At 36.3% G+C, this 15,813-nt stretch overlaps 1 protein-coding gene across 2 annotated transcripts in view; it reads left to right on the top strand.

Moving 5' to 3' along the window:
• Nucleotides 1-9,847: 9,847 nt before the first annotated feature.
• LOC107669376 (glutamate receptor 1-like) overlaps nt 9,848-15,813 on the top strand; it is a 59,899-nt gene continuing 53,933 nt past the window's right edge. For both annotated transcript variants that reach the window (XM_016461573.1, XM_016461572.1), the window contains exons 1-2: nt 9,848-10,226; nt 10,377-10,511. In XM_016461573.1, coding sequence (XP_016317059.1) covers nt 10,097-10,226; nt 10,377-10,511 — 265 coding nt within the window. In that variant the 5' untranslated portion in view covers nt 9,848-10,096. The remainder of the gene's footprint in view (nt 10,227-10,376; nt 10,512-15,813) is intronic.

Genomic DNA, 15,813 nt, shown 5'->3' with positions numbered 1-15,813 from the left:
TGTGTTCAACAGAAGAAAGAAACTCATACAGGTTTGGAACAAGTGGAGGGTGAGTAAATCAAGACAGAATTTTTTTATTCTGTAAGTGAAAATGAGCCAATGCAGTCCATTTAAATTAGTAAAAAAAAGAAGTTTACTACATGATTTCTGTTGGTGTTACTGTAGCATTGTTAAAATTATGATTAGGCATGCTTTGCATGAGATTGGGTGGGGAGGGAAAATATTGAAATTAAAGTCATCATGAAATTAAAATTGACAATTTTTATTTTTTAATGAAATATTGTAGTGTTTATTATGAATAATTTGTCTGTGCACATGATCTCATAAAAAGTAACAATTGTACAAATTACTACGAATGTCCACCCCACCCCTAAACCTAACTCTTAGGACGTAAGCAGATTGTGCTAAAATGTACCAACGACATTGTACGAAGTCATACAAATTTGACAAAATGTAAAATAGTTGCAAATCGCTATGAGAATGTGTTGGGTTTAGAAGAGTTTCTGTTATGTTGCAACTCTGAAGAACTGAGCCGACAAAGAGAGGATCCAAGTGCAGATGATATTAATAAATGATAATAATAACAAAGATAAATAAAACACAAGAACCAAGAAACACAGGAACAGAACTAAGTAATCTCAGCAAAACAGCCATGGAAGAATAAGTGAATAAACAATAGAAACACAGTGGCTTAAATACACACAGGCCAAACAAGGTAACAAGACACAGGTAAGAGCTAATCTAGTCAAGTCAAGTCACCTTTATTTATATAGCGCTTTTAACAATACAGATTGTGTCAAAGCAACTGAACAGCATTAATTAGGAAAATAGTGTGTCAATAATGCAAAATGACAATAGTAAACACTCATTTTTCAGTTAAAGACAGTTCATCATTGAATTCAGTGATGTCATCATCCAGCTCAGTTCAGTTTAAATAGTATCTTTGCAATCATTTGCAATCAAGTCAACGATATCGCTGGAAATGAAGTGTCCCCAACTAAGCAAGCCAGAGGCGACAGCGGCAAGGAACCAAAACTCCATCGGTGACAGAATGGAGAAAAAACCTTGGGAGAAACCAGGCTCAGTCGGGGGGCCAGTTCTCCTCTGACCAGACGAAACCAGCAGTTCAATTCCAGGCTGCAGCAATGTCACATCTATGTCAAATCTAGCTAATCAACAAAGAAACTACAACAAACTACAAGACTAGGACAGGCAAAAATTAAAAGACCAAAGCTTCAACATAGAAGTCTAACACAAGACATAAAATTGAGAATATGTGACATTATCATTGTGTGGAGTGAAGCTTCAGCTAAGCTTAAGAATGGGTACAAAAAGTTAGCTTGTTAGCTTGTTGTTTTACTTGAAAAACAGCAGAGGTGTAAAGAGTGCCTAAAAACCATATATGAGTAAAAGTACAGATACCTTACAGTGACAATTACTCCACTACACGTTACAAGTCACCAATTCCAAAACAACTTGAGTAAAAGTCTTACAGTATCTGATTTTAACAGTACTTAAGTATTTTACTTGTACTAAATATAGGCTAAAAAAATGCACTAGTCAAAGAGACATGCCAGTGAAAAACTGTAATGTTGTGGAGAAGTTGGGGAAAATAACAGAGGCAAGGATTTATGTGCAGGTATTTAATGGAAAAACTAGAACAAACAATAAGCCAAAAACTAGTGATGGGACGATTGATACCGAGGCTCCGATGCTCCGACGCAGTTTTCAAAGCACTATTGTATCACACACTGTGCCGATGCTTGTATCGAAATGACAATACCACATGATTGATGACGTTTGAAGCTTCGAATGCCATGCAGTATCGGAAGGTCGGGACAGCTGGTTTGAAAAAAATCAGCGCTTCGTATGACTCTTGTGTTTGACTTTACATTGACTTGGTTGTGTGTGTGTACACTTATTTGGTCACAATGTAACATTTAAAGTCATATCTTACGACCCAACATCAAGCCACCAATATTTTCAATAAAAGTAAACGGCAATCATGCGTCATCTGTAAAAACAAAGAAAATACAATTCATGATTGCCCCTTTAAAATATTGGAATTAAAAACACTTAACACAATAAAACATAACACACAACTTACAATAGAAAAGCTTAAAAACAAGTTTTACATACTCCAATAATTAAATTAAAATCAATACCTGTGTTATTGAATAAATCTACTCAATTATCTGAGGCACCCATCAGTATATCTCCAGTAAGCACACTATAAAAAATAAACAAACAAACAAACAAACAAACACACGTTAAAACTAAACACACTAACTATAACCATGAGAGTCACAACCCTTACCTCCACAATTTACTTCCATACTGTTTACAAGGCAACTAGTCGTTTCATCTATCACACAGCCTTGAAACATGCCACACAGATTCTCCTGCTTAGCACATGGTACCACAAAGAGGAAGTACAAAAAGTTTGATTTCCTCTTTATAGTACTTGGACTCATAGGGTTTGTAGTCCAACATATTTGTAGTACTAAACAAGCCTAATATAGAGCCACTACCAATCCTACCTCCACCCTATTTCAATACACTCCCCTTAATTTAAATCAACGTCCCGTCGATCAAATTTCTATGACCATGGTCGAAAAAACAGGGTATTTGTAGCTCTATCATTTGGAGCTCTATCATCAGGAGAGAGATATAACCATTTGGCTGGACTCTACACACTGCTGACTGAGGAAGATTATGTGGATTTGTATGCTGTGGACCGGGTTGTCCGTCTTACTAGGTCCACCTGTCGCTGCACAGGCTGTTCCTGTTGTTGACATGGTCGTAAAGTCAACTCCTCAGGATCACCTTCTTCTACTGGAAGTGGCATGCATAACATTCTCTGCAGGCACACCAGGTTCACTTGACACCATGACTATCATATCATCCCTTCTCCGCTCCTCAGAATCCTCACTCAAAGGGAATAGTCCTGAACTTTCTGTTTGACCATCTGATGGGACATAAACTGGTTGCAACACACTACGGTGTATTTGTCTCACTTTTCCACCATAAACTGGAACAATAGAATATACAGACCCTTGACCTTCAGGACATCGAACAATTCGGTAAGTGATTGGGTCCCAGGCATCCTGGATTTTCCTTCTGCCTTTATGGTCATGTGCTCTTTGATATACCAGCTGGCCTTCCCTTAAGGACATCTGCGACACCTTAGCATCATTTACACACAGAGGTGTAAAGAGTACCTAAAAACTATAGTTGAGTAAAAGTACAGATACCTTACAGTGAAAATTACTCCACTACACGTTACAAGTCACCAATTCCAAAACAACTTGAGTAAAAGTCTTACAGTATCTGATTTTAACAGTACTTAAGTATTTTACTTGTACTAAATATAGGAATGCACTATGCACTAGTCAAAGAGACATGCCAGTGAAAAACTGTAATGTTGTGGAGAAGTTGGGGAAGAGGCAAGGATTACTATAAAAAATAAAGAATTCTGGGCCAGATGTTGTGGGTTAAAGAAAAGATTAGTGATGGGACGATTGATACCGAGGCAGTTTTCAAAGCACTATGTATCACACACTGTGCCGATGCTTGTATCGAAATGACAACATCATGTGATTGATGACGTTTGAAGCTTTGAACATCCTGCAGTATCAGCTGGTTTGAAAAAAATCGTCGCTTCGCATGACTCTTGTGTTTGACTTTACATTGACTTGGTTGTGTGTGTGTACACTTATTTGGGATTCAGTAGAATATAGTTTAGATTAACCTCAACACCAGACCGAAACTGAATGCACATCATACATCTATTGCATTTTATCATGTTCTAGCTGGGGTCTCAGCTCACCCAAAATATTTTTGCTACTACTCACGTCAATTATTAATTATAATCACACACTTTTATATTTGATATTACTGATCAATATGTGAATCCATTGACCGGTCTACACATAACACGAGTTGGCACAGATTAAAAACTTTTTCAAACCATCCTCTGTTCTGTGATGTTTCGTTAGATAGGCTGGAGAAACCAAGTCTGACCACCAGATGTCGCTAATGCGCACTGTGTTAAAAAGCTTCGAGTAATGAACCGTTTTTCGGCACAATTTGATGAAAGGCTCAAACGGTTAAGAAAGCCTCGGTTTCCCATCACTACCAAAAACCAAAGGGAACAAAGAACAGAATGACTGGCAAACAGACAACCATTACATTCGACAACTCACAAGGAACTGAGGAAAAACGTCTCAGGTTACGTATGTAACCATGGTTCCCTGAGTAGGGAACGAGACACTGCGTCCTCTAGGACTTGAGTAAAAGTACAGATACCTTACAGTGAAAATTACAAGTTATAAGTCACCAATTCCAAAACAACTTGAGTAAAAGTCTTAGAGTATCTGATTTTAACAGTACTTAAGTATTTTACTTATACTAAATATAGGCTCAAAAAAATGCACTAGTCAAAGAGACATGCCAGTGAAAAACTGTAACGTTGTGGAGAAGCTGCGGAAAACAGGCAGAGGCAAGGATCTATGTGCTGGTATTTCATGGAAAAACTAGAACAAACAATATGGAAAAACCAAAGGGACCAAAGAACAGAATGACTGGCAAACTGACAACCATTACATTCAACAACTCACAAGGAACTAAAGAAAAACTAGGGCTATATATACACACAGGGGGCTAACAAGTTTAACAAGATAAGACACATCTGGGGAGACTAATCAAGGGGAACCAATGAACAAACGGACTACAAACTGACTACAAACACCACGGGAGACAGGAAGTGACATAAAAGTCCAGGAGCATGAAACAAAAACAAGAAAGAGTTGATTTGTGAGGAGAGCAATCACGTTTATTTTCTAAAACCAAAATAAAACTGAACACCTCAAAATTACATAACAAAAAAACAAACAAACAATATCCTTCAAAAATGTATCTTCCGTGTAATGGATAAATAAAATAATGTTAAGTAAAATTTAAATTTTCTCATGTCCTCATCTCATATATAAAACACCTGTTATTCACAAATACTTGCTAAGCATTCACATTTCACATAAAGTAGCCTTGTTGACAAGTTTGGGTGAGTAAGGGCAAAACGCAGTACTTTCAGTGACCTGTAATAGGCAGTATCAAGTCTTTTGTAGCAGAAATAAACTGCTGCAGAAAAAGCTAGGTCCATGCAAAATGTAATGTGTAACTGCAACACTCATTTCAAATGTAGTGGAGTAAAGAGTACAGATACTCATTCAAAAATGTAGTGAAGTAGAGAGTAAAAGTTGGTAACATCTTTGATACTCAGTACAACTACAAAGTATCCAAAAAGATACTCAAGTACAGTAACTAATTACATTTACTCCAATACTTTACACCTCTGAAAAACAGTTACTATCTAAATGTGACCAGTCTTCTTTCCATTATCATATAAGCTACTGTGTTTACTTATGGTAAATTAAAGTAACCTTTAGCATGCGCTAGTAGCTAACTGTAAGAAATTCAGTTGGGTTACTTTGACATGTTTACTTTTACTGTTTTAATTAATTTAGTTTCTGCTACACCAGGTATTTGAACAGAGTTCACAGTTTAATGTAATGTTAAGGAAACCCATTTCCAGTGCTCAGCCAACTGAATTAACTTTTGAGTGCAGAACAGAGCACAAAATCAAAATCTGTTTCTCATAGTCCTAATTCCAAAAAAGAACCTGCTCTCATCTTTTTGGTTCAAACACTTGCCTATTCCTTTGACTTTTATGAAAAAGGCCATGACAGTTAAGACCCTGGCCGAATTAATATGAAATGAATGACGACTTTTTTTCCCCCTTCTATCCACAGAGCTTTGTTCTATAATGATGGTGATGGCTTCAGTGCTTCCTGTTGAAAGACCTCTTGCTTCCCTGTCTGACTTTCAAAGGAGACAAGCTTTTAAGGTATAATGGAGACGCAAATGTTACTTCCAGTGCTGCTGAATTAGCTATGCCTCATCACCTTTAACAACTAATGGGGGAAAAATGTCCTGGACTGAGGGCTGTGCCTGGGCTCAAATGGGTCTTTCTTTGAGAGCACTCCCCTTTAAGAACACAAGTGCACAATCAAGGCTTCTGTAATAGTAACTGTCAACTAACCTAAGGTTGTGCTGCATTATTCACTCACTAAATATTTAATTCACTTGTACCTTTATGTCAAAGAATTGCTGTGAACTTCGGGACAAATTGCTATACATAGCGCTGTGAATGTGGAATACTTTTGGCTGTTTATGCTCACAGTATAATCCAATATAGCTCTGACGCTGTTTTATTCATTAGCATTACATTCCTTAGGATCATTTGATTTGATTACTTTGTCAGGTTAAATTGATTCAGATGACTTTTCAAAAGAAGTTTGACTGCCTAAAGATGGATAAACCAAATCATGCTCTTTTCTAGACAGCCAGGAGATGCTGTCAGGAAAAAGCTGATTGTGCATTTCTCTCTTCTAACTCTGGTTCACAGGTATTTGAATGAAGATTAGCAGAATCACAAAGGGTGGTGGATTTAAGCTCTCTGACTATACATATTCTTAGCTGATTTGTGAGCTGATGTGAAGTATCCTCAGATTTTCTCTTGAAGGGAAAAATCAAAGAGCAGCAGCAAAATTTCTGCCAGCTCTTACAAGAATAACCAGAGGATGGATCCTCTTGTAACCATGATGTATGTGTGCTGTTCTGATTCCATAGTGCGTAGATCCACCAGGGCCAGATTTATGTGACCATGTAGTGTTGCATGGTTCTGCCTACTACATGTTGTAGCAGACTTACAGCACAGTACAGAGGGGGAAAAAATCAAACCCTCCCCTACAAAAGAAATCATGTTCACGCCAGCTCTCATATTCACAACCTCCAGCAGTATTTATACTTCCTCATACATACATATAGCATCAGATACTTCTGGGGCTGTATAACATCCTATCCTGTATGCTTAGGAAATCTTAAGTCAAGAATTAAGAAGTTTCTAAAATACAGTCCCTTCTGTAAGAATGTCTACAGAAAAAAAGAATAAAAATGCTACAGCTAATATGTGTACTGTAAAATATGAATATATATGAAAAATGTTTAAAGGGGTCATATGATGCGATTTAAATTTTTCCTTTCTCTCATTTCTCTGATCACAAATACAGACATGGTTTTATGTTTATGCGGCGCGATGCAACGCAATGCGTAAAAAGACAGTATAAATTATTATAATCCATAATTATGTCCCCACTGGATGCAACGAATGCCTCGTTTATAATGGGTTTTCATGTTTTTGAATCATCGCTCCGGCCTGACAGGGCATCATCACAGTATGGTAGGGGGCGTAACATTTCCGTCACACGCTTTAGGTATTCGGCCAATCATAACGCACTGGATAGCTGGCCAATCACAGCACACCTCGCTTTTCAGACCGATGAGCTTTGTAAAAATCGACGCGTTTCAGAAAGGCGGGGCATAGAGGAGAAACAATAATGTACAGTATGTGGAAAATAATGTGTTTTATTAACCTTAAACCGCATACACACATTTCATTACACCAAATACACAAAATAATGTTCTTTTTAGCAACATCATATGACCCCTTTAAGTAAAAAGTTATGAATTGCTTGACCCATTTTGTATTTAACAAGCGTATGCATACATGTTTACAGTAAAATATTGTAATATACTGTTTATATCATTGTGAGGCCTTCCAACGTATTTCTTGTGGCATTTTATTTTTACAGTTATAAAAACATTTTATAGCTAATACATGTTGGAATATGAACTAATAATAAATAGTTGCGAAAACATATAATTTAATATATAATTAAACATTTATTATAAATAATATTAATATAAATATTTTAATTATTTAATTATTTAATATAATATATTTGTATTATATATGTAATATTATGTATAATTAATATTATATATAATTTATTCTATAAATTTAACAAAAAATACAATGTGTGTGTAATAAAACAATAAGACATTCAAAAGTTACCAGTTTTCAATTTGTTTATAATATAATATAATGCTAATGCAAAAACCCTAAAGAAGACATCAGATGTATATCGTCCCTTTTTTGTTGTAGTGGACACTTTCCTAAAACAAAGCTAATTAAATTCTGAAGCCACCCAGTTTAGAAACTGCATAACATGTGATCAAGCAAACCTCACTTATTTTATTTACAACATTAATGTTTTATTTATGGATGTTCAATAATTCATTCTTTTTTTGTTTGTTTCAGCTAACTTGCAGTAAGTCATATTCCCGATTCCCATGAGGCATTTTCTTGGCACTTGCCAGTGCAACACAATAAACCATGGTAATAGTAGCGGAGTTCCTCCTTCTGTTGGTATGCCAAGGGAGACTGCAGCTCCACCACACTGTAATTGGTCCGTGTCATGGATGTTAATGTCATTACATCCTGAAGTTGATGAAGCCATTTGTGCCGTCTTAATTATATAGGGCTATGTGACTGTTAATGTAATCTAATCTCAGTGGACAGCACTCATCTTCAGCCAAAATGTCATGATTATATTAAACCACTGTAGTTTTAAGTGCATACTTGGATCACTGTATAAGAACAGAACATGTAGATAAAAGGTATGTAGATATGTAGATAATGTAGATAAAACTACTTGGAGGTGCACAATCATTGTACTGGAGAAAAGCCAGGTTCTGCATTACAACCAAAATAAATTATTGTCTTTAGTTAAAGTCATGGAATTTATTGTATGTGACATTTTTTACTCATGCATTTAACTAGAACAGTATAAAAAGCTCATTCAGAAAGTGCTGACAGTTTTGGTTTGCAATACATTACAGTACATGTAATATAGATGTGAATACAATGTGCATTTATCATTTATTAATTCATGGAATAGTAAATGTGCAATCTGTGCCATTCTCTGCTGTATTGTGGGCAATGCAATTATTGATACAAACCTTAGGTTTGTAAGTTTCATATCATCATTTCATGAACAGAAATGTTGGGTCAGGGTTAATATTCAAAGCACTGGCTCAGAGTAAACCTTAAAACAATTGCCTTCTTTTACAGAGTTATACTGGGTAGAATTTGGGTATTTTACTTAAGTTTAAACAGGCATTGGAACTGTGTGACATCATTCTGATAAATCATGATGACCTATCCGATGACTTGTGTGTTTTAAATGTCCACCAAACTCAATTAAAAGAGCCAGTCGCCTGTTTATTTACTCTAGAATGCATGTGTCATTTAGTTAAACTAGACTTAAAATAAATTTAGCATCATTTGAGCTTAAGATGCATAATATTAATTCATTTTGCCAGATTGTATTCCTATTTGAAGTACTATTGAAATGTAATTTTGACAAAGAGTTACAGAAACATGTTGAAATACAAAAATATGTTGTAAATACTGATTATGTTGTGTAAACTCAGGTGTAATTAAAGTATTTTAGTACTTTTTACTTGATGGCTACTACTTGCATTGACATGATAGTAAAATAAAAAAAACATTATGTAAAAAATATAAACGCTTTTTTTTTTTATGTATGACACAAACATGAAATTTATTTCTGTTTTTAAACCTTTTGTCTCAGATATGTATATTTGTCATTGACCCATATACAGAAAAGAATGCAGTGTTTATGTGTTTTGTTTTCTTGTTGGATAACATCGTTTGCACCAACTGTCCCACTTAATTTTCTGTTGCTCATAAGCTCTTAACTGTTTATCACACTCAAGGCTCCCATTTAATGCTCTTTATATAGATATTTTATGTAGGTTAGAGTATAATAATCGTACATAGCTACATAGCATAACAATTGGAGAAATGAAGCTGCTATAAAATGGTACAGTCTGCGCACGGCTTCAAGTTTACCCAGTCATTTGCTTTCTACTCTGAGTAGAGGAAGGACCTACCGGGAGCGCGCGTTGATGGTGTTAAGAAAGCGATCAAGATCCGCGTTTTCTTTCCTCTGCTGACACTACAGAGAGTGTGTTTATTTGTAAGTAGGGCTTATTCAGTCACCCACCGCTATCACCAACAGGACTGCCTAGGATTTCACTGCGCTCTGCTGGCTCTGTGTTACCGCTATGGGCTCAGTGTGAGTGAAGGGACAGAGACTTTGGGATATATATGTTTGGCATTTGGCTCTTTGTCAGTTTCTCAAATGCAAACGGAAATATGTGGCAAAGCTTCGTCTTACTCTTTACCGGTTTGCTTGGGTTGTGTTCATGTTCAAGTTTCCCAAGTAACATCAACATAGGTGAGTAGTACTCAGCGGCTATCGTTCATAACAGTGTCCTGACAGTGATTTAAAGTTTCCGTCGCACAGGATGAGGTACAGTAAGCTATTTGGGTTTAAATGTGCATTTGATGTTATTGTTCCTGAATGACTTTTTTCTAATCTCGACAGGAGGTTTGTTTCCAACCGACTCCCATGAATACGACGTGTTCCGTTTCGCGCTCTCTCAACACAATGATGTTCCTAAACTGGTACCACAAGTGGACATGGTGGACACGGGGAGCAGCTTTGCCATGACATACGCCTGTAAGTTCTATATTAATGTATATCTCCGTGGTCTGTTACTCTCCCCAAAAACAAAACCTCTGCAGTGTGCACGCGATCTGTTTCCATCACGCTTGTTGCTTTGCTGAATTTCTGTTACGTACGACTCTGTACATGATGATTTATGCCAGTGAAACAGACTGTGTAGGTTTAGCGAAGTAGGAGAACCTCAGACATTTTGTTGCTGTAAACGTGTTTTCACTTACACCGTCTTAAACCCAGCTGGATTACTGTCAATAACGTCAAGATGTCAGGTGGAACTGCAAAGCTGACAAAATGTCCTGGAATACCTGAGGTTGAATTTGACACAAGCAAGTGGTGTGTTTTCACATTTCCAAATGCTTCATTTTGCCACAGTGGTTTGTTTAATTTCACTCCTTTCATGACCACGTGCCCTTTACATCTACAAAATAGATTTATGATTTAATAGATTTTAATAGATAAATAGATTTTAATATAGATTTATATATATATTAGGTTTAACAAGACAGTGCATGCAATTTTGCTGTATTTTTTGCATACTATACCATATTATTTATGGTGCAAAACAATATTATATTTAGCAAGTCAATACATTTATTTTAAATTATATTAGTCTTTGTAACTAATTAAAAGTCACTCACAGAAGTCTCTGTGTTGGTGCATTACATTTGATTATTTTATTTAAATGGTTATGCTTCTTCTTGTTATCATTTATGTAAGGACATGCATTTTATGTTGTTTATTGCATATTTTTAGTTAATTTATCATAATTTAGGGTTTTTTTTCTGTTGAAACATTGCCTAAAGCACAATCGCCACTTCTTTTCTGCAAATTTATAGCTCCAAAGTTGTTACATTTTACATGTTTTTTTTACAGTGTATTTACAGATTTGACAGCATATTTTCTGTCATGAGACAATATGAAACATATCCTGTACATTGCTAATACGAACATTTTTAGATGAGCCGAACAGGGAAAACATCCTTATTCCTAGCTCAGCTGCCTGTCAGTCACAGATGTTACATTTCAGCCTTCATTTGAAATGCATCACAGTATTTGACAGTAAACAGTTTATCAGAATTGGGCCTTAGATGTTTTCAAACGCAATATCAGCCCACATGAAAATGGCTATACAATATTAATGCTGAAGAATTGCATGCACCTTTGATTTAATGTCGAAATTGAAGATGTCAGTTGCACTGATGAATAGTGAGCTACATGCAGTACGTCGACCTCCCAGTGACAGTTGATTCGAAAAAAAACAGTGAGTGTCTGTCAGGATGGCGATGATTGTTTCTCCTCATGCCTTTCTAGTTGAATAAAACCCCATCATCACATTATTTTAAACCTGGCATACAGGCTTTTGTCTGTTGTGAATAGGACAGATTCATTTTCTTCCATACATAAATTATTTTAAGAATCTGTTTCTGCTTTTGCCATATCACAAGCCTTTATGACAGTCTGTTCTTGGCATTAGTCCTATTCGGCCCCGTAGTCCTCCTTTCAGCACGTATCAGTCCTTTCATCACGTTGACATGCAGTCGGGCCAAATGTCCACAGCATGTCAATCAGGCAGGCTCCAAAGAGACCCATTGAAGCTCACGTCAGAGCGAGTTCAGGAACAAACACTGTTTTGTGTGTCTTCCCCTTGGAACTCACAGACCACTGAAGAGCTTTTACCTTTGCGGTTGCCTTAATTCAAAGCTATACAAGTGATGGAAGACTTTAAAGACAGTGAGTGCCTTGATGTGATAGCTAGCCTGAATATCCAAAGAAGATTGCCAAGGATAGCTCACGCAGCCATGTTAGCTTCATCTGCAAAGCCATTAGCAAAAACTTACAGCAATTAGACACATTTAAAATGAAGCATTGTGAAATATGGATGACTTTTTTGATACCAGTAAGCTTTGGATGCTTCATCGTTGATTATAGATGACAGGTATGTCATTAGCATCATTAGCTGTTAGGAACCGGACGCAGTTCAGAGTGCAGTGGCACAGGCGAGCTGAGGTTAGCTGTGGTGATTTCAGGATTTGTGCCTGTGGGGCTACATGCTCCCCGACCTTCACTGGGCTGGAGTGATACAGTGATAAAAATGTACCTTATCAGATATATTATCTTGCAAAGACTGAGGCTACAACCCGCTTAGACGACACCAGGGACAAAATCTGATTCTGTCAGGTGACAAAAAGAGCCTGCTTGGCTGTAATCTCTGAAATTATCTAGGTATTTTTTCTCTGAGTAAAACGCTGGGCCCTAATGCTACAGGATTTGGCAATGAGCTGCCACCTTTTCATACGGTTCACCCAAAAAATAAAAATTTTGACATTAGCTTATTCCCATGTCATTTCAGCTCATTATTTTCTTTTTATGGAAATCTTATGCAGAATGTACAAGCTTCTGTTTTCCATACAATAAAAGTGGGTAGTGATTAGGGCTATATGATATTAACAAAAAAATATGATTTTTTTTTATCAATATTACCATTTCGGTTCACAATTTTAAGATAGTATTTCCTCACACACTTTACATTCATGAATGCATTTTGGAAAACCAATTAGAGTTTTATCAAAAGGCTATAACATCATGCCAAAACAATATGAATATGGGTAAACACCAAACAATAAAAAACAACTTAGACTGAAAAGTCTCTTAAATAGAAGAAAATATAGAAGCCTTATTGTCACTGTTCTAGTTTCTGTTGTGTCGTGAATGCTGTTTTCTGTTCTCGTGCTGAATTCTGATTGCACATCACTACGGTGAATATCGGCAGAACTCCACTCATTGACACTTAAAACATTACAGTGTCTATTCTTTAGGGTGTGTCTGTAGCGAGTGTGTCTGTAGCGAGAGTGTTTAATCTATGCTTTTTTCAGCACACGGGCAATATGATCATCATAGATACTTGCAGTTAAGTTGGAAAGATGCAAACTTTGTTTCTGAATGCCCGAAGTAAGGATACAGTGTCATTTTATTTTACATTTAAACAAGGCCAGCCAATGAAATACATGCCCAATCTGCAATATTTAACAAATTTAATGTGTCCAGTGTGTAAACAATGATTTAAACACTTAATTCATCAGAAATGCAAGCATATTTTAAAAACTCAAGACAGATGTCATACCTGCTGAACATCTCTGAGCTTTTGGCTGTTACCTATGCTTTTTCCACACAAGCGTGAAGCTCAACTCCCATAGGAATGAAATGCAAATGCAAATGCTCACTTGCTCTTTACCAGTCGACGCACTGTGAGGGTGGTGGTGGAGAAATCGAGCTTTCTGTGGTTTAGAAATCGCTCACATTGTGATTTTATTACATTCATTCATTTTCTGGGAAGCTGCTTTGCAACAATGTGCATTGTGAAAAATGCTATACAACTAAACATGAATCAAATTGAATTAAAATTTCGGTTAATCTCACAGCCCTAATACTGATTTTTATTGCCAAGAGCAAAAAGACGTCCACTACTTTCCACACTATAATTCAAAATTTTTTTTAAGGAAATGTATACTTTTATTCAGCAAAGATGCATTAAATTGATCAGAAGTGACAGTAAATACATTTATAATTTAACAAAAAGATTTATATTTTAAATACATGCTGTTCTTTTCCATGTTCTATTTATAAAATAATTCTGAAAAAAGATAAAAAATTAGTTACCACAAAAATATTTATAATATAATTTCAGCATTGATAATAATAATATTTTTTTTCTTGAGCATCAAATCAGCATATGTTTATGATATCTGAAGGATCACGTGACACTAAAAACTGGAGTAATAGCTGCTAAAAAATCAGCTTTGCCATCACAGGAATAAACAACATTGGATAAACTGCTGCTAAAAATTCAGCTTTGCCATCACAGGAATAAACAACATTGGATAAACTGTAACAATATTTCACAATATTACTATTTTTAATTTATCTTTTAATATTCTTCAGAAGACATACAATAGTTTTGTGTAAGAAATTGACCAAAGTTGTTGTGTTGCTGCTGATAATCTTCTCTGCCATAGCTCTCAAATTTGACTTGCGTGCCAATGGTGTTTGGTGTCATTGACATTAAACCTGACACATCACATCCAAAGATGCAAGTTTTTTTTGCCATTTTTATAAACAACAGGTTAAATTTTGGTGTTTCTCACACGAACCTGCTGTAAAAACTGTAAAAAAATATTTTGTCTGGTAAAAAAAAAAATGTGGAAGTAACTAAACTGGTTTTATTTATATGATTTTATTATCACAGAATCAACCTGACTACAACAACCAAGTAATTTTTAAGAATAAGGTCAGGTAGAAAAAAGGTAACAATTGCCCGTTACTTTTTTAAAAGAGTGTATCGTATGCCTTTGGCAGACTTGGAATATAGTGCATGAGTCATATGGACCACTTACAGTGGGTATAGTAAAGAATCCCCCCCCCCTTAAAATAATCTTTTTTTTTTTTGCTTTGCAGCCTCTAATGAAGATGGACAAAGTTTTTGTTTTATCTAGCTGTATTTACTTTTAACATCCAAGTGAAAGATATAAAACCAACATGTCAGAAAAAAAAAACAGAATCACCGAGTTGGAAAAAGGATCACCCCCTTGTGTCAGTATTTTGTTGAAAGACCTTTTGCTTTAATTACAGCCTTTAGTCTGTCGGGATATGTCTCTACTAACTTTGCACATCTAGACTTTGCCATATTTAAATTCAAGCTCTAGCTCAGTTAAATTTGATGGTGATCTTTTGTGGACTGCAGTCTTCAAGTCATTCCACATATTTTCAGTGGGGTTTAAGTCTGGGCTCTGATTAGGCCATGCAAGCAAATTCATCTTTTTCTCTTTCAACCACTGTGTGCTCAGTTTTGCTGTGTGCTTTGGGTCATTGTCGTGTTGGAAGGTAAACCTTCTTCCCATTGACAACTTTATGGCAGCGGTATTTGATGGTATTTTGCCCCATCCATTTTTCCTTCTATCCTGACAAGTGCTCCAGTCCCTGCTGCAGAGAAACACCCTCATAACCGGATAATACCACCTCCATGCTTTATTGTAGGAATGCTGTTATTTGGATAGTAAGCTGTATTGGATTTCTGCCAGACATATCCTTTGGTGTTGAGGCCAAATAATTAAATTTTTGTCTAATCTGCCTCAGAATCTTCAAGGTGTGTTTTGGCAAAGCTCAGTCGTGACTGCATGTGGCCTGTCTTGAGGAGTGGCTTTTTTCTTGCAACCCTGGCATACAAGCCACTGTGACGAGAGGGGCGGGGCCGAGAGCCGTGGGAACGGAGCGAGGCCGGTGGAGTAAATGCTAATGCGCGACA

The sequence above is a fragment of the Sinocyclocheilus anshuiensis genome, unplaced genomic scaffold (genome assembly GCF_001515605.1).
Source record: "Sinocyclocheilus anshuiensis isolate Anshui unplaced genomic scaffold, SAMN03320099.WGS_v1.1 scaffold180, whole genome shotgun sequence".
Classification (NCBI taxonomy): domain Eukaryota; kingdom Metazoa; phylum Chordata; class Actinopteri; order Cypriniformes; family Cyprinidae; genus Sinocyclocheilus; species Sinocyclocheilus anshuiensis.
Note: the sequence above shows the minus strand (reverse complement) of the source record. Positions and strands in the feature narration are given on the sequence as shown.